General features: G+C 42.1%; 1 protein-coding gene and 1 long non-coding RNA gene across 2 annotated transcripts in view; both read right to left on the bottom strand.

The window, feature by feature from the left end:
• The window catches only part of LOC134292039 (uncharacterized), an 89,374-nt gene that overhangs the window by 12,971 nt on the left and 56,212 nt on the right, over positions 1-20,191 (bottom strand). The gene's annotated exons all lie outside the window — the stretch shown is intronic.
• On the bottom strand, positions 8,740-12,904 carry LOC109410626 (ornithine decarboxylase 1). The gene is made up of 4 exons (XM_029875752.2): positions 12,464-12,904; positions 10,359-10,473; positions 8,962-10,291; positions 8,740-8,894 (listed from the first exon to the last, which is right to left on the bottom strand). The coding sequence occupies exons 3-4, from the start codon at positions 10,161-10,163 to the stop codon at positions 8,795-8,797; spliced, it is 1,302 nt and encodes a 433-aa protein (XP_029731612.1). The 5' UTR covers positions 10,164-10,291; positions 10,359-10,473; positions 12,464-12,904; the 3' UTR covers positions 8,740-8,794.

A 20,191-nucleotide genomic window follows, 5' to 3' on the forward strand; every position in this document is an offset into this window, starting at 1 on the left:
TAAAAGCTACTGCTTCTTCGCATCTTCCCTCATTTGCCTTTGTCGTCTCGAGGTGAACGCATCGAACGAGAGCTGCCCACTTTCTTCGTTTGCGTTTTCGCTCATTATTCTTTGACGGCCGTGTTGGCTCGGCGTCGGTGGTTGTCGGCAAGGGTGCTGTTGCACATTCTAACCTTCTAACCTAAGGCACCCTACACACTACTCAAACGGTTTGACCAACATTGACTCCGCCCCCAGGTTGGTGGTTGAGTTGGTGCTGTGTTTGACCGTGTGTGATGCTGTTTGACGAACCGATTTGGCAGTTCGTCAAACCGATTTGACGGTTGACGGTTTAGTCGGCAAAAATCAAACCAGTTTGATTTTACTCAAACCAACGGTGGGCGGAGCCAATGTTTGACGAACCGATCGTACCGTGTGTAGCGTTGTTGCACAAACATAGTGCGATTTCAAATGGGAGAAGATGTTGGTGCAACCAAAGTGACATGTTGGTGCAACACGATTTGGCAGTTCGTCATACGGTTGCAGAAACATTCGCTGGTTCGACCAACCTGGGGGCGGTGGCAATGTTGGTCAAACCGTTTGACTGGTGTGTAGGGTGCCTTAGGCAGACGAAGGAAAGAATACGTTTCATCGATTGCTCGGCGGTGGTGGCAGAGGCAGCAAAATCCACAGAAAGATCAGCGACATACGAATTTGCGAGTTGCGTCGCTGTCCTCGGGGCTCGGTCCTTTCGCCGATTGATTGGCGGTGGCGCATTGATGATAGCATCAGGAACATCCAGGGCAACAAGCGGCGGGCCAATTTTCGACGGCGTTCAGCATTCAGCACGGAGGAATCCAACACGCATTGCGTGGCATGATAAATTCATGTCATTTTTTGTCTAAAATCTTTCAATATTCAATCGGTTCTTTTCAGGACCATAGAAAATTATTCATCAAGAGTTGTGAATCAGATAATTATTTCATTCCATCATGGATCGGTAAAAGTGTGGTACAACCGAAAAGTGAAAGATTGAATGCTTGGTGGCCCCGCAAGAATGATGATGCCGGCCACTAATGGTTCCATCCGGAATTTATCAACCCTATCCGAACCATTTTTCGTGAAACATCGATAAATTATAACGTTGTTCGAGTTAAAATGATCTTAACCTTACAATATTTTGATTACTTTATTCGTTAAATGGAAATTTTCTCATTTCTCGGTTGATTAACCGTTTCAAGCGTCTGGTGCATGCGGGGCGGGTCATGCAAATAAAATATACTGAAAAGCCAGCCGAATGGGAGGAGCTTCATCTGCTAATCTAGGGCATAAAAGCTGCTCCCTCTGATTTCTTTCGTCATTTTCGTTGGATCAGTCAGGCAGGGTGGATGTCACCTCCACACCTGAGCACTACCCATCGGCGACTCTCGGCTATCGTGCTGATAGCGTCATGCAGAGATGGCATTTCACCGTAGTGATTCACTGCGGCGTCAGTTTATCGACCACACTGGGGATAGGAACATTTTTCACCACACCAAGAAGCCAGTTTCTCTTGTTTTGGGTGGTAGGTAGACCAAGCGCTAGTGCGTGCTCTTGCTCGTCCGCCTTGGAACCTGAGAGAGAGGAGACAGCTGGCTTCGATTGCGTGCTACTTAATGTCAAGGAGGACCTGTCACAAACTGTCACCGCGAACCGAGCTGAAAATCGCACATTGATGCTGTGGAGTGGCCAAATATCAAACAGATCTTATTGAAATTTTGCTCCGTTTGTTGTAATTAAAAAAGATAAAATTATGATGGCCAGTTTTCCTCAACCAGCGCAACGAATCCATTCATTTTCCAAGCTCTGTTGCAGTGAATTCAATATGCAAATCGTTTTTGACCAAAAATAAATTTTCAAACCATTGTGCGGCGCATAAACTTGTTAAAAGAAGTAAGAAGAAGAAATGTAAACATCGTGGTTGTCAGTGAGCTGTCTCCTCTCTCTCAGCTTGGAACGAGTGTGGCTCACTCTTTCGCGCGCATCGCTCTCCGGCGCTCTCCCGTTTTTTCACCCAGCAGTCACCGAATTATCACCATGGTGTCGCCGGGGCGAGAACTCTCCGGTGTTTCACCGCAGCGCGCACTCTGGCGCAAAAACCTCACTGGAGCGCGCGCCCGGGTGATTTTTTACACTTTCACCGAAGAGAATTTTAAATCGCTCTCGCCGCACTGTTGTGTGGCCTAGTGCTCAGGGAGCTAAGAGATTTATTTCTACTCACCAAGCTTGCGCGCATCCGAATCGCAGTGGTGGCTCCACATATAAGAGAAGGGCTCCTGTTCAGATGCACAGCGTGAGTGGTGTATTTTCTATTTCTCTTTCCCTCACTGAGGATATGGACATCTCTGGCGTCATGAATCTTATCCACGGCAGAAAGCGGCCTACCAATTTTCGGTGGCATCCTGCAGGATTAGCACGGAGAAAACCAACACGCATTAGTCCTGTTCAACGACGTAGGTTGAACTTGCTCGAAGTTGCTGCATCCTACTCTTACCCATTTGTCAACAAACGGGAAAGAGCGAGATGGAGCAAGTTCGAGCAAGTTCAACCTACGTCGTTGAACAGGACTATTGCGTGGCAAGGCGGTTTCATGCCATTTTCTTCCTGAAATCGTTACTTTATCAAACGGTCCTTATCAGGATCACCAAAAAATGATTCTTCAAGAGTTGTAAATCAGATAATTTTACTCCATCAATCGAGAAAAGTGTGGTTCACCCGAAAAATGAATGATTTAATTCCGGCCACTAATGGTTCCACCCAGAGTTCAGCAACGCATTACCCTATCAGAACTATTTTCCGTAAAACATTGTTTAACTCTAACAATTTTCGAATTAAAATGATCTAAATCATCCAATATTTTGTTTACTTTAACGCTTAATGATTTTTTTTTTCCATTTCTGGGTTGATTAATCGTTTGAAGCGTCTGAAGCAGGCGGGGCGGGCCATGTAAATGAAATATTCTGGAAAGCCAGCCGAATGGGAGGAGCTGCATCTGCTAATCTAGGGGTATAAAAGCTGTTCCCTCTGATTTCTTTCTGGATTCCGCCAGACTGAAAAAATGTCGAATGTCGGGTTAAAGTCGGGTCAATTTTTATCGAATGTTGGGCCACTGTTGGACCAACATCGATCAACTATTGGGTCTATGTTAGGTTTGGTGGCTAAAATCAAAATAGGTGAATGATAGGTTGATGTCGGGTTTGACGTCATCAACTATGGTAAAAGCTTTAAACCTACAACACCACAAATGTATGCTTCCTAGCTGGGGCTCAATTGAATGATGTGCCTTGACTGAGGCTGGAGCTGAAAATTAGTAAAAGCTCGAGATCAGTCTTACCCAACCAATCACAATCAAGCATAGTTCTGTGAGGCGACACGACGAAACTTACACGGAGACAAATTTCATTCGTTTGAAACAAAAATATTCATGTTTATTCGATAAATTGATGAAATGTTTAAAACTAAAATTTTAATTTTTAAAACTAACTCAATTACACATTTATTGCGACAATACCCATTGAGGAGCCCCCCGTTCCGCCGTCGAGAACATAAACAAAACTCACAAGTACTTTCTAGGTTTAATCACCGCATGACTTTATGATAATTGAATTTTATTGGCTTTTCTCGGTGAACGTAATACTACTCAAAGAAGGAGGGAGTAACGAAAGTAATGAAAGAAACGGTGGATAGAATCGCAAGTGTGCGACGAGAGAAATTGAATAGAAGTTGAAAATTAACAGAGGGCCATAATTGAACAACACAATCACAACGACGACCCCTTTGCCTAACGTTCTCGTGTTGAACGGCTAGGTACTAGTAGTTTGATGATGACTACTAGCCCTAGACAGGCAAAAAGATCGTGGTTGTGATCTGTTAAATGTTGTTCGGCTTTGCTTTCGGTTCTATCGATCTGTGACACTTGTTCAGAGATTCATATCGAGCGAACGTTACTTATTTGATTTTTCGCGCTTTCATCTCGTATGCTCCTATTGTGTAGTCATCATCAAACTACTAGTACCTAGCCGTTCAACACGAGAACGTTAGGCAAAGGGGTCGTCGTTGTGATTGTGTTGTTCAATTATGGCCCTCTGTTAATTTTCAACTTCTATTCAATTTCTCTCGTCGCACACTTGCGATTCTATCCACCGTTTCTTTCATTACTTTCGTTACTCCCTCCTTCTTTGAGTAGTATTACGTTCACCGAGAAAAGCCAATAAAATTCAATTATCATAAAGTCATGCGGTGATTAAACCTAGAAAGTAAAATCCAGTTGGCAAGAAAGAATGAAACTCGGTTCGAATAAGATCATTTGGACACAATAGGGGCATACGAGATGAAAGCGCGAAAAATCAAATAAGTAACGTTCGCTCGATATGAATCTCTGAACAAGTGTCACAGATCGATAGAACCGAAAGCAAAGCCGAACAACATTTAACAGATCACAACCACGATCTTTTTGCCTGTCTAGGGCTAGTAGTCATCATCAAACTACTAGTACCTAGCCGTTCAACACGAGAACGTTAGGCAAAGGGGTCGTCGTTGTGATTGTGTTGTTCAATTATGGCCCTCTGTTAATTTTCAACTTCTATTCAATTTCTCTCGTCGCACACTTGCGATTCTATCCACCGTTTCTTTCATTACTTTCGTTACTCCCTCCTTCTTTGAGTAGTATTACGTTCACCGAGAAAAGCCAATAAAATTCAATTATCAAAAAAAAACTCACAAGTTCCAGCTGCAACATCAAACAAAATTTCCTCCTGCAAAAAAGGCAAGGTTCACCGAAAGCCTTCACGAAATCCCGTTGTTTTTGGGAGCGTATGTTATTTAATACATGTATACATGATGTTGGCATTGAAAGTACAACACGGGAGGTGGATTTTTCCAGCGAAGGAAATGACTTTATAAGTTCAATGGGAAAACAAATATTTCCGTAGGGCCGACCTGCCACAAAAAACAAAAATATTTACATTTATTTCTAACATAATCTGTCAGAAGATGCATTTTTGTTTCAAACATGGATTGCATTAGCTTCAAATGTGACGTTCGATTTGCTCCAAACAGTTTTATTTTTGTGGCCAGAACAAATTGACAATTTATTTGAATTTGCCTCAAATATTTTTGATTTTAACATAGATTTTTCTGCGTGTATATAAGTGGTGCACACACTCATTTCGATCATTTCATCGGCACACACAGCAGCGGACGGACAGCACCGAGCGGCAGCAAGATCCCAAAAAAGATCCGCTTCAACGGATGAGCAAACGGGTGGCACCGCCCTCTGTCCAATGAAGCCTCGATTCTTTTCGGATCAATCGGTGGTGGCGGCATGGGTGGCAATGAATTCGACACTGATTTTTCATTTGGGCCTAACTGACATTTTCGAGTTCTCTTCATCGATCCTCTCTTTGTGTTATCACAGAATGTGTATTGAGTTTTCCAAAGATTTTTTGGTTGAAATGCGAAGAAGACGACTACATGTTGCTATAGAAACAAAAAGAATAATGATTTTGTTTGTTTTGATCAAGTTTTTAGCGAAAGGGAGAGTCGACGAAGAGAAATCGATCAAGTCAGTTAGGCCCTTATGAAAAATCATTGTCGAATTATACCAAAATGGTTCTTTTAAGGGCCCCAAAGCTTCCGAAAGAGTTATTTGGAGCATTATTCAATTATTTCTAAAAATTCAACTAATTCTAATTTTTATAGTTTAGTTTATCGATAAAGTTTAATTTACTAAACGTAAATTACTACTAAATATACACCGCTGTATATTTGGTATTTGAAATTCCAAATTTACTGTCAATGTCATTCCAATCGAGTAGGATACCTGTCAAATGCGCTTTAAGGTTGAAGGATTCGTCATTGACATAATCGTCATCATTGAAAGTTCGAAAGCAGTTTTCTCATTCTAAACTGAAATTTCTGCAGTGAAAATAAGTTCACTGTACTCCAATCTTCAGCCGCAATACAGTGAATACATTTTCACTGCGGAAATTTCAGCTTTGTACGAGAAAACTGCTTTCGAAATTTCAATGATGACGATTATTTCAATGACGAATCCTTCAACTTTAAAGGCATTGCTCGGCAGCATCATCGTCATGATACGGGAATCATCATTACCAGCAACAATCGCCAGATTTCGAGTCTTTAGCATATAGTGATTTTACTCTGGCCGTTATTTTTGCTGAATAGATACACGTTTACTTCATCTGTGAGCCCCAAATTCTTTATTATGCGTTAAAAATTAGTCCTACGTCAACATTGCGGTTATGTCTCAGACATTACACACTCCTAGTTTTTTTGTTTGCCAGATACACCTTGGTCAAAATTTAACTGTCAAAAGTGGTCAAATATTTGGCATTAGTCAAAGAGTGTCATACAAGCTTAACTGCTGCTCAGTTAGCAGTGGTTAGCGTCGGTTAAGAACGGATAAATGCGGATATTCCGGTAAGAAAAGGATATGTCATTCCCCTTGGGAAAACAACCTAATTTTGGGTAACGAGTTTATTCGATATACTCAATTTTAAGTAAAATCGACCCAAATATTAGGTAGTTTGGATTTTCCGTTTACCTAATGATCATTGGCGGAGTCAGCTTATTCTTCTTTCTTACTTACTCTACTAAACATACAATAGAAAGAGCGAGATGAAAGAGGAGGCAAGCTGCCTCCTCTTCCATCTTTCTCTTCCTCGTGTCTGTTTAGGAGAGTAAGTAAAACGAAAATGCTGGCTCCGCCAATGCTAATGATAGAAATTCATGTACATTTTCCAGGATTTATTCCTTCTACCTCTGATTAATACAGGGATCAAGACACCAGTAGTTACAGAATGGATCGGAAACGCCCAATATAGAAGCTACTGATCCAGAAAAAAACTACACTATCACTTATTCAAAGATCAAATGGACATTAGACTCATTTGATCCACATAAAACACCAGGTTTAGAGTAAGTTGGGCAAAAGTTCGACCCTAGTTTCAATACTTTTTGAAAAAAGCAAAACAGATAAAAAAATACCGTTTGGTGATTCCACCATCCATGAGCTAAAACTTTGCTGAACAAAGTACGCCAAATGTCCTTTCAATTAAGTTACAACATGTAAGTGTGCGTCCCATTCGAACTCTTGCCCCACCGCTGGGGCAAAAGTTCGAATCTAGTGTTTATCGAGTTTAGCTAACCGAAACACAATATTTTGACACTTTAGTAAGGGACTGGTCATAAACCACGTAGACCAAAATTTGGCTATCTCAGACTCCACTCCCTCCTTGTAGACTTTTGTCCATACAAAAAAAATGAAATTTGTATGGATCGTAGACTTTGGCCAGAATCCCCCTCCCCCTAAAAAGTCTACGTGGTTTATGAACGGCCCCTAATAGTAATACCTGAAACTAATTAACATTTGATGTGGAATACACTTTAAATTTCGATCTAGATTTTACCCAAATTAGGGTTAAATTAACCACACCAACCCAACAATTAGTAGTTTTCTGCCAAATCCAGATGAGCTTGAGCTTGATTGACCGCTCGTAGACGCTACTCCAGTGTCGCCAGACCAGCTACACTAAGGAATCAATGAGATTATCTGCCGGGGACTAGCATTCATCTTCAGTGCAGTGTGTGAACGTTGGTGATCTTCTATTTTTAGGCGACAACGGCGCCTGCCACGTCAGGTTGTAGGTCAATGTGGGGAAGGGGAAGGAAGTGATGATTGCAATCGTTTGTATCCACGTCAGACCGAATATACCTCTGCGTCTGCAAAACATCATGCGGATGTCAGAGTGTTGGTGGGATATGGTTGGCAGAGAGTTCACACATTGGTGTGTGGATGCCAGACGTAAGGTGATTGATTAGTGCGATTATTACTATGAAGCTAAAGCGGCATAGTTGGCTTGATTGCATAACTTGTAGGCGTTGTCTGATAGATTGACACTGTGTTGTTAAAGTTTGAAGGAAGGGAAACGGCTTTTCAACCGTTTTTGGTTCTAGAGATGGCTATGAACATATGAATATATGTTCTGGCATTCGATTTGAGTAGGTCGGATCTACATACATACATACATACTCCACTCATTATTCACAAAAATTGAAAAAAAAAAATGAACATAAGGAAATAATTTTAGCAGCAGTACTTGAGGTAGAAGGCGCGTTCCACAACGCTTGTTTTGCATCGATGAAAAGGGCCATGAGACAAAGAGGGTTTTCTAGAAACATAATCGATTGGATTGAAGTGACGCTTCCAAGGAGGGAAATATCCGAATTTCTTGGGAACTCTGCTGTAAAGGTAACAGCTGTTCAGGGAGGCTGTCCCCAAGGAGGAGTTATTTCTCCTCTCCACTAGTCTATGATTGTCGATGATCTTCTTGGAAAGTTACAGCATCAAGGATCAAGCTTTGTAAAAATAAATGGTTAAATATAAACCCTATAAAGAGAACAATTGTACCGCTTACTAAAAGACACAAATTCTCCATATCTAAGGCTTGCGACTGCATCAGTAACAGGGCCAATGTTTAGTGAAGCAGGTTATTTCTCTATGACCACAGAATGAAATAAAATGTATATTTTTTCCTATTAGCATTAAGAGCAGTTTCAGGCTGCCTCTTCGTTTATTAAAAAAGTTGACGTACAAGAATTTACTTTCCGATTGTATAAAATTTAAACATAAAATAGAGTAAAGTTGTAGGCTTTCAAGAGCGTTGAGATAGAAATTTAAATAATTTTCGTTATCAAATGAAATCAGGGTGCGTAATTTAGCAGAGACGAGCCACGTTGACGTCGTTGGCGAGGTTCATGCGCAAACTACATTTTCATAGTTGATCATCAGATCGGCAGTGGAGCTGTTGCAGAGGCTTTCGTCGGCGAGCGTGGTCAGGTTATCCATCATGTCCCTGTGGGATGAACACATTGAAAATTTAGTAATCTTGTGGTTTAGTTTTTTGGTGTTTTGAAACTTACCATGTGTCCTTGCTAACGTAGCAGAACACCTTGGGCAATGGGAAACCATTGAATGGACTTGCAACCGGAATAGTGTAGGCACCCATGTCGTCAAAGACAACCCAGTCATCGATCTGAAGTTCCGGCAGGATGATGGTTTCAGCGATTTGATCCAGTGCATCGCACGACGGTCCCCAGATGGTGGATTTGTAGGTCTTGCCGCCTTGTTGCCCGATCAGACGGAGCTTTGGAACCTGATGGTCGTAGAGGATGCAGTTGAACGAGGCGTAGACTCCGTCGTTCAGATAGTACATCATACGATCGACGGTACCGGTGACGGGGTTAAGGCAGGTGCGTTTCGATTGCACATTGGTGATCAGGGTGAACGCCGATGCTACGTAGTATCGGCCAGGCTCGGAGATTACGCGCACCGATTTGTCGGGGAAGAATTTGTCCAGAGCCGTATTGACGATCAGTGACACTTCGTCAATCGAGGTTCCATGATCACCGGGGAAGCCGCCGCCAATGTCCAACAGGTTGAATTCGTATCCCAGTTGCTTAGCGTAGTCGAAGAGATCGCGTGCGAAGGAGATTGCCTTGTAGTAGATCGGGAAGTCGGAGCATCCGGATCCAACGTGGAAGCTGATGCCGATCACGTCCAGGTTCAGACTGCGGGCGGCCTTGATCAGCTGAGGAGCTTCCTCGACGGGATCGCATCCGAACTTCTTTCCCAGGGGACATTGCGCCTTCTCGGCTTCGCAGCGGATGCGCAGCACCAGCTTGGCGTCCGGGCAGAACTTTCGGACCTTGTGCAGCTCGATTTCGCTGTCGAAGGTCATGGTCTTGACGTTGTTGGCATTGGCGTAGCGCAGATGCGAGCTCGGCTTCATCGGGTTGGCGAAGATGATGCGATCGGGGCTGACGCCCAGCGCAAGGATCTTGGCGATCTCGCCCTTGGATGCGCAGTCGAAGCTGGCACCGAGGGCGGCCAGCGTGGCGCAGACCACTTCGGTGTCGTTGCACTTGACGGCGTAGTGCGGAACCACTCTGGGCATCTTCTCGATCCAGGCCTGATGCTTGCGGACGATGTCGTCGATGTTCATCACGTAGAAGGGCTCCTCGGTGGGCAGCTCGTTGGTGAGCTGGTCGATGATGGCCGGCACGTTGATGGGGCCGTCCACGATCTGGACCAGCTCGGTTTCGTTTTGAGTGAGGAATTTCATGTTGATGAGTTAGTTTTAGAGTTTTGGAATGCTTGCTTGCGATGTAGAAACTTAGAAATTTAGGGGTAAGTCTTAATCCGATGGCACTTAAGCGTGTATTGTAGTCCAAAGATTTCAATTAAAACGAACTGGAAATGAAGAGATGAGAATTAGTGACGTTCTAGAACTTCCGGGAACAAGTTTCGGGTAACTTACGAGGCAGCCAGTCTCGGTGGGTGTTAGCCAGCGTATTAATCACGTGTCACCAGGGAGGATCTCCTTGGATGTGGTCAGAGCCCGGGGCAAGGGCTAACTGACCTGTGATTTTATTCTGTAACAAGAAAGAAAAGTAATGAGATTTTCATGCTTTGGGATTTTTTTTCGGAGAAGAATAACGAAGGAAAAGGAATAGAAACCTTGGGCGATCGTTCCACCCGTTTGAAACGCGCGTCAAGGTCATTCATTGATTGTTTTGTTTATCATACACGAAGTTCGGCGATGCGCGTTTACTTCCGCGATTGCCATGAATCATGGGTAGGTGAAATCGGTTCAATATGCGTCATTGGAGAAAACAATCCTCTCCAATACATCCGTGAAAAAAAGAGTTTGATGTAATACTTCAAATGCGTATTAATTCGTTTGTGCGGCACCTATTTACGTCCAGGGACGCGTTTTACCCCGAACTCCCCATAGACAAAATTTTCGACACCTTCCCGTTATCAAAATCGCAACTTCGTCGGCAGCGTTCCACCAGCCGACGAATGTAATAGCAATTCCCGTCTTATCAGTAGTTTCCGATTGTCTTCATTACGGTCATTCATTGATCTCCCCGTGAATCTTGACCATTTCAATAGAAATATCATGTGGAACGAAGCATGCCATGCTCTAGCTAGACTCACGTGGTTGTCGATCTTTCGAATGAGAGCAAGCGATGGAAGCTGTGAGCGATTGAGCAGTGAGAGATAGGTGACGTTCACCCGCAACGTAAAGCAGTCACTCGTATCATCGATCAACGGCTACTGCTGTGATTTGTTTAGGTTGTTGCTAAGGAACCTGTTGTTATGACTTTGTCTTCTTCGTCATCAACGAATGTAATGTGGTGTTGGCAAATTTTCACAACCGTCTGTCAACGACGTTTATTATTTGTTTAGAATTCTGAATCATTTTTCAAGACTGATTCAGGCGTATTTTTGTTTAGTTTTTCTTTTTAACGATGTGAATACACAATTATTTCTGGGATCAAAATTCTGAAATGCAGTAAGAAAATTGAACAACTTTGCATTTTTCGGAGTCTGCTGCTAATTTTTCGTAACTTTGATAGTGCCCTTAAGACACATTGTACGAGATGTCTCTGTTCTTGAGCTTTTTTTGGATTAATAATGTCGTTGCACAGTAGGTCTGGCCGCTTCAATGCTTGTATTACATCTCCGATGTGCTGCAAGCATTGATAATGACAACAAAAATGTTAGAAGCAGTTGATTCTATCATTTTCCAGGATTCTTTCTGTGAATGGCTGTGTATGTGTAGACTAGACTAGATATGGGCCCGATACTCCCACTATCCGATTTCGTGTCGATTTTCCCTTCACATTAATCGGTTTTCACGCGGTTCAAATGAAAACATGAATAACCACATACACTACAAATTGGTCGCGTCACATATAGCTTTGAAAACAGGTTAAGAAGTCTTGTTTGTTTTCTTATTTTCATTTTGATTATTACGGTCAACAGCGTAACAACAAATTATCAAATTTAGTTTCAAAGACACTTGAAACCTCACACATATTTTATTTTCACAATCGAAATTCTTTGAAAATACGTTTGGCAACTCTGCGCGACGTGAAGGCCACAAGTTTCGATGATACCAACTCTGCACGTGTACTGTTCGTGGAGCGGGTATTACGCCTTATCTAAATTTTCTATGCTCATATTCGTTTCCTCGAGCAAGTAAAATCGAACAAACCTATGACTAATATGGTCAGACACTTATTACCCAGCAACCAGCGGGTTTTTCCTAAGTATTTTTCGTCTCTAAATCATCCGTATCATTTTACTGATCTGTCCCTTCTGTATAGTCATTCTAATCTCCTTAAATTCTCTACCTTTATCGTTCCTCTTTCAAACATTGTGCTGTCTGTCTACCGAGAGGTAGCCATTTCCAAACCAAGAAATTTAGCTTAGTTGGCAATTTTGGGAAGAGGAAAATTCCCAACCAGCTTGTCTATACCTATGTCGTAACGTGTGATGGACAGTCAGTCAGGCAAAAGAACGCATGTCATGAATCATCATGTAGTCTTCTGAGCTTATCCGAGAAAAACTTACCTTTAGAGAAATTCTCGAAACTTTTCGTCAATGAAGTTAATTATTCAGCATTGATGGGAACGGCTTGCGATCACTCACGGCTACCATGCGATGGGGGCGATTTCACGAATTACACAACAAAGAACCACTCACTTCACGGCTGATTCACTGCGGTTGGTAATTTTTCTCTAGTCGCCTTGTGACTTTTTCACAATTCTTCCACCTGATAGGAAATTTTCACTTCTTCCGACTATGTATCACTACTGCGTTTCTGCTTTCGCACCGCGCTGGCTTGTCGCTAACCACACCGAGAGCTGAACTGAACTGAGAGGCTAGTTGCCAAGACACTACTGTGTATAGCCTTACGTGATACTGTCGGTTGAGAGATAGTCTCCGCTTCTGTTGGTCCGCCCGAGCGGAGCGAGGCTTTTATAAGAGTTCTTGCGAGTGCGCCATGTGAGCGTATGAACCGAATAAGGGAGAGAGAGAGAATTAAAAACACCGGCGCGCATGCGATGTGCTCTTTTGTTTGTCCGTTCTCTCTTTCTTTCTCTTCGGCTGCTTGCGGAATGGAGCGTATTGATTGGTTGGGCTGGTTCGAATAATAGGATAGCCTCGTCTAGGTTCGTGGAATCTGCCTAGTGCGGGGGTTTTGTATCGTGGTTATGGATTAATTGCGATTGGTTAACACAATCGGTTGGTGGGAGGTTGAAGGAATGTTTTAATGAAAATATTATACAACATTTTATTGTGGGATTTTCCATTACAGCTTCTTTTGTTTTGAATAAACAACACTTGTCAACACTGACTTCTATCTTCTATGGATTATATTCATATTTTTCAATCTTATTGCTTTATAATATTTTCAGGATTTTGCTCAAAGGTAACAATAGTTTTCAATTTTAAGATTGAGACTACACAAAAAATATTGACAAGCTATGAACAAGTCCTTAGATTCATAAGCAATGCTCGACAAATGAAAAAGCCTAAGCTTTGTAAATAAAACAAACGTCATTGAAAACAGTTCTTCAATAAATTAATACTTTGGTTTATGGATTTTTTTTCGATCATACATTTCATACATCGCACATTTTTTACTTTTCAGCCCAGCAAGCTACAACCATGTTCCTGAGAAAAAACAACGTTCTAAGATGTATATTTAAAGATGATATGATTGAACTGATCTTCTACTACTACCTGTAGGGTTTGTACTGGCATGCACTCTCTATGTTTACATTGAGTGTGTAGATGGTGCGAATTGAGCAGTTACGAATGAGTGTGTAGAGTGACAGTTGCGATAAGAGTGGAGCGTCGGCGGACGACGGACAGCGAACCTGTGGGAAGTCTGGTGAATCCGAACGACCGGAGAAAGCTACTGAACTGGAGAGCTGGAGTTTGCCGTTGCGAGAGTTGCTTCCGGAAGTGGACCCTACAATTGGCGACGAGGATGGGATGGAAGGCCTCGGTGAATGTTTTTTTGCCCCCTTGAACGTGTTTGTTTTCAGATGGATTTCTGGCAGGTTGGTTGGTGTTGTGATGATGAGAGAAACGGTGCAACAATTCGGCAGGTGAAATTAAAAGAGGAAGTGCAATTATTTGCACGGAATTGATGGCACAGTGTTTTGTAAATGCAGGTGTTAATGGATAATTTTTGGACAGATCATTGAGAGAGCGTGCTTGTATGATGTTTCAGTGCAGAAGTGTGAATGCGCGTGGTACAATCGGTATTTATCAGAACATTTTTTTTTTCAACCGTGGCGGGTTGCCGGTTGAAGAAAATTTTAACCGTGGCGGGTGCCGGTTAAAAGAACACATGAGACCGTGGCGGGTGCCGGTCGAAGCAAATTTAACTGTTGCGGGTGCCAGTTAAAAAAAAAAGACAAAAATACCGTGGCGGGTGCCGGTCGAAGGAAATTCAACCGTTGCGGGTGCCGGTTGAAAGGACAATTGAGACCGTGGCGGGTGCCGGTCGAAAGGAATTTAACCGTTGCGGGCGCCGGTTATAATCGAGGCCGTGGCGGGTTGCCGGTCGAAAGAAACATTTAATCGTTGCGGGTTGCCAATCAAAGAGAATGATTAACCTTGAAAGTCCCTGCAAGGGTGCTTGGGAGCAAGGTAGTGATTCCATGGCTTGGGGGCGCCTGGAAAAGGATCCGTAAATTCCTGCAATCATGTGACATCGAGGTGTTGTGTTGTCATGACTTAAGGGTGCGTTGAATACACAATAGTAGTTGGTAGTGGTTTTGGCAGTTCCTGTAACCACAACATGGTAACATTTCCATGGCTGGGGGGCGCATGGAAATAAAGTAATTTGCTTTAGAAGCTCCTTCCTTCAGATAGGGTGCATGGGAATTGGGAAGTGCTTCCACTACATCTTGAAGAAAACCTGGGTATATTTGTGATTGATTGGGAACAGTGTGATGATTGGCTGGATGATAAAGAGGCGATGCCTTGCATGTTGTGTTTGAAGGCAGTGTAGTATTTCCATGGTTTGAGGATGCCTCTAGGAAGATTGGTCTGACTTAGAGATTCCAAGTTGCACTTGAGACTTTGAGAGCACAAGAAGTAAATCGTATTATCGCCTGATAGTTCTTGCGAGAGACGTGCGGGCGTGAATCATTGTATTCCATGATTTGAAAGTACTTGTAATGGGTAATACGTGTATATAATGGATCACTAAAATAACTAAAACGGCCGCTATGAAGCGAACAGAAAGTGCCACTATAGCCTTGTGTGTTTGACGTAACTCCACTGCTGTCACAATGTAATGCCCATATACGCTGGCGCCTTTGTTTACATGCGATGAACACTAGAAAAGTTTGCTGCATTGATCCATTGATTCTGGCTTGGAAGAGGAGAACAGGGTTTTCCTAGTACTATGGATTTGATGCAACAGTTGTCACAATTACACCAAGCGAACGTGTGATGTTTGATGGTTTGTGCATGGAGTGGAAGGGAAAGCGAGACATGTTTTGTTACTGACCCGGATGCTGGATTCAAGAATGGATTGTTGATTATACCAGGTTGCTGAAACTTGGTTGTTGAAGGTTGGCTAGCTATCTGTACGCGGATGGTTGGGATTGGAATGAGAAAATTTGGTTGGACTTCGTGCGTCATTAAATTGCGCACTTGAGAAGTTGGCTGAAAAATAAAGTATCTAGTGTTGAAAGGAGTTGACGTCTATGATTAATAAATCTTACACCGTTCACTGAAGGGGTCAGCAATATTATGAAAAGCAGTGTGTAGTTCGAATGAAGCATAGGTTCGGAGAGTGACACACGTGGCTCCTATCAAACCAAATGAGTATAAGGCACAGAAAAAAAACGTGACATAGAAGAGAAAATAGTGACTTCAAGGTCTGGGTTCATTGTGGATGGCCAAGATGTGTTGTGCCATGAAAACTGAAATTTTTGAGAGGTAAAGAAATCCTTAAGGAATGTTTTTGTTTGGATTTGTTAAGTGTGGGAACTCACATCGACCCGGAAACCTCTGCACCAATGGAAAAAGTCAGCTGGTTGAAGAGTTAAAACATTTGGAGTGTTAAAACAGGCATTGCCCTATAAATTTAGGCATTTTGTCTTACTTTGTCTAGTTTCTCTCATATAAATACATTATTTATATTCATGCATTCAGTTGCTTGACGCATTGGTGCAGTACGGCTTATAGAATTCTATTGATTGATTGATTGATTGATTGATTGATTTGTCTTTATTAAAGAGATTTTCAGCCCTTGGCTTTGAACTTTGACGAATAGAGTGGCTTCTCTTAATTATTTCCTTGTTGTTCATTGATAAAAGGTTGGAATTAGAATTGGAAAAGGTTTGAAAAGCCAAGGGGATGTTATTCGAAAATAGTTGAGTCACGACACATCACGTTGATGTTGGGAAGCATGCAAAGATGCAAGGAGGTTGATGATAGCTGCTGAACACAGAGTCTTGTTTGGTGGATTGTTCTGATAATTTGTGTGACGGGGTTTGATAATTAAGAAGGGGAAGGTTATGTATAAATTGTTTCTGGTTTCGCGGATGTGTTTTCGTGTTTGACAGATGTTGGATCTCCAGTTAGTCCAATGCAGTGGTGCTTGGGCTGAAGTATACCTCGGGCTAAAGTGAGATTTAGCGTCTAAGCCGTGGGCCGCAGTTTGAGCAACACTGGTCTAATGGATAAGGCTTGCCATTTTCTAACCCAGAGAAGCTGAGTTGGATTTCCGTCTCGATCATAAGGTATTCGAGACTTCCTAGATGTGATATATCAAAGAGCTTTCCACAATGTGCCAGTTCGTCCAATAGCAGGTGGGAAAGGTCCTTGATGTTAGATTGCTTATGGAATATTGCGACTGGGCAGGCCAAAGTCCAGCGGAGGCATTGTGGATTGTTGTTTTTAAGTATTGAGTTGCATAGCGTAAATGAGGGGTGCTGAGTGATAATAACGCTGGTATTGCATTTCAGAGCATGGGCTAAATTTTGCTGAATTCAAGGGAGTCTGTAGTTTTAGTGTTACATAAAGAGAGATTGTTTAGATGTCAGGTTCATAACATTTTTTAAAGAAAGATGGGGGTGTAGGGTTTGTACTGGCATGCACTCTCTATGTTTACATTGAGTGTGTAGATGGTGCGAATTGAGCAGTTACGAATGAGTGTGTAGAGTGACAGTTGCGATAAGAGTGGAGCGTCGGCGGACGACGGACAGCGAACCTGTGGGAAGTCTGGTGAATCCGAACGACCGGAGAAAGCTACTGAACTGGAGAGCTGGAGTTTGCCGTTGCGAGAGTTGCTTCCGGAAGTGGACCCTACACTACCCAAAACCTCGCTAAACATTCTATGCAAAGTTTGAAGAGTGTCTGATGCTTTATTACGAGTAGATCTGAAGGCCTTAAGGACAAACGTCTTGAAATCCCGCTTCAGCAGTGCATCAGAACTTCAGACGCACAAATCGCACAAAGCAAGCTTCAAACAACAGTGCATTTTATTATTCTGTTCTTGCTCACTTGTAATAAGCTTAAAATAAGCTCAGGTGCGCTGGTTTTGTTTACGAAGAGATTTGTGCTTTCAAAATCGTGAGTAGGTGCCAAGGTCGGCCATTGAGGTGGACATTTTGGGATTCTAACAAGTCTGTCCTTAAATACATAATATTATAAGTGACCTTAGTGACCTGATGCTCAATTTACCATATATCTCAACTTCAGAACAGTTTGGATGATCTAGAAAGCCACAAAGATTAGTATACCAGAACCATATCTCGCGTTTAGTATCATATGGGCGTATCTACAATGATCGATTTCTCTTTATAGATTTTGGATTTTTCTGGGAAATACGATTGTTGTTTTGGCTATTTCTTATCCCTTGAACAGTACAGTTTTCCAAAGTTTTGCTCAAACAGTATCAAATTAGGCAAGGAACCATAATACCCACGCTTTTTGCATCATTTCATTGCAGAAACGGAGAATTGACCTTCTCACCATACTAAAATTCAGCTCATTACTACAAATCTAGTACTTCACCGATCTGTCCTATTGGTAAAAAGATATAAATAGAAGAATGTTAAAAAGTTTTCCAAGTCATTTGCAATTCTTCAAAGACTAAACTTTGACACAGTTTTTTCACATCAGTCATGTTTATTTTCTCATGAATCTCTCGAACACCTGCCTCTTGCCTGCTTCGCAACGAGAACCCGACCCTTGTCAACAAGCAAGGGAACGTTCAAAAATTACGTCCAACATTTTGGGGGGAGGGGGGGTCTAAGAAAGTGTGACAGTACGTGTATTAGGTATAGGAAAATAGCGTGACAGAGGGGGGAGGGGGGGTCTAGAAATCCCGAAAAACGATGGACGTAATAAATGAATCTTCCCCAATTGGTTCTCTCTCTCGCTTCTAATCGCTCCTGCGGCCGTGCCGGTCGGAGAGCTCTAACTCTCCTCGTGCTCAGCTTGTTGTTTTCTTATGAAGAGTGTGTGCTGTACCCTGGCCTCTGGCTGGCTGAGGCTGGAAGAGATAATACCGCGCGCCAGCAAGCCGGCTCGAGGTGGTTTTCGACGACTGGTATGTACCTCTTGTATTTGTTTACAACGTTCGACAAAACGTGGGTACAGGGTAGGGTTTTTCTCGAGGCCTGCTGAAGAAATCCGTTTTACACTACTGGCGGCGGTTTTTCTTCGTTTGCCATGCTGGATGGTTGGTGAATGCAGCTAAGCTCTTCTATAGAGCCGTGCAGTGGAGGAAGAAGGCAGACTACGCCGATGCTTGTTTGGTCGCTTTCCACCGATCGATACACAGCCCGATGACGATGAGTCGAATCATATGAACATGGGGGGAATCGGTGCGAAATGCGATGCTTGTTGTGTTGAACGATCATCTCCGATGTTTAGTTCTTATTTAGCATTTTAACTCTTCATTACTTACCCAAGTACATGATGGGCTATAACACGCTTCGGTTAAATCTACGCCGAACGAAGAATCCTGCAGGGTGGCTACACAGAATCAAAACTAAAATTGCCGCATTTTTCTCGCACTGATTTTGAATCAATAATATAATATAATATAATATACAGAGGATACTCAAAATAACTGGGACAGGTATAATTTTCACTTTTCAAAAAATGATCAACTCGCCGTAACTTTTCGAAAAGGGCATAAAATATTCTCAAATTTTTACTGTAAGTTCATCAACTAGTTGTGTATCAGTCGTAAATGATCAAAATTTCATTGCATTCGGTTCATTGAATCCGGAGATATAACAGCTCAAAGTTGGCTATCGGATAATTAAACCTTTTTCTAGAACCTTTATAACTTCGTATAGAATGGTTCGATCTTTTCCAAATTTTGTCCACTGATACACAACTAGTTGATGAACTTACAGTAAAAATTTGAGAATATTTTATGCCCTTTTCGAAAAGTTACAGCGAGTTGAACATTTTTCAAAAAGTGAAACATTTACCTGTCCCAGTTATTTTGAGCATCCCCTGTATATTTGCTAAGCTTGTAAAACATTCAAGAATCTAAGTTAAGTGTATATGTAAACCGTATTGGAACAACTACGTAGCCCAATAGAATTATCGGACAGTTTTCTTGTGAAATTTTTCGAAAAGTTCAATTGCCTAGAAATCCTAGAAAGCCTCAAGAAGTCTAATTGAGACTTTATACAGCATCAAATATTTGACAACGCCATCTGTCTTGTACTAATGAAAATTTGATCAATTCAGACAAAATGTTTGAGCCTTAGTTTAGTAGCTACTCATATGTGGCGCTTGCATCGTTTTTGTTTGAGTTTGACGTTTGCTCACTACCGCTAACTAGTGCATGGTTGGCCAAACTCAGTCCTTTTAGCATTGGGCGAATATGTATCCCTGACTATGATTTAATTATAAAAATGTTGAAAGTGTTACGTCTGTTTGTCTGTGGATTCATGTTCTTCCTGGTTCTTCTATACAAAAATTGAATACACAGCTGTGAAAACTCCTGTTTTGTGGAAATTATGATGATTTATATAAAAAAAAGCAAATGATCAGAGACTTTTTTACAAAAGCTGAGGGAATTCTCCTTTATGAAGGGCCAAAAAGGGTTGTGCGGACCCGCAAGTAGAGACACTTGCGTGAAACCTGCTTCAGGGGAAAAAAATCTCCTTCCAACAGAAAATTCTCACGAAAAACTGGGCATTTTTTTAATTATCGTACAAATTGGGCCGAAGGTCAGATTTTTATGAAACTTTTTCCACAGGCAGGGCTCATGGATATATGAACAAAAAAAAAATTGAG

Source organism: Aedes albopictus, chromosome 3 (assembly GCF_035046485.1).
Source record: "Aedes albopictus strain Foshan chromosome 3, AalbF5, whole genome shotgun sequence".
Classification (NCBI taxonomy): Eukaryota; Metazoa; Arthropoda; class Insecta; order Diptera; family Culicidae; genus Aedes; species Aedes albopictus.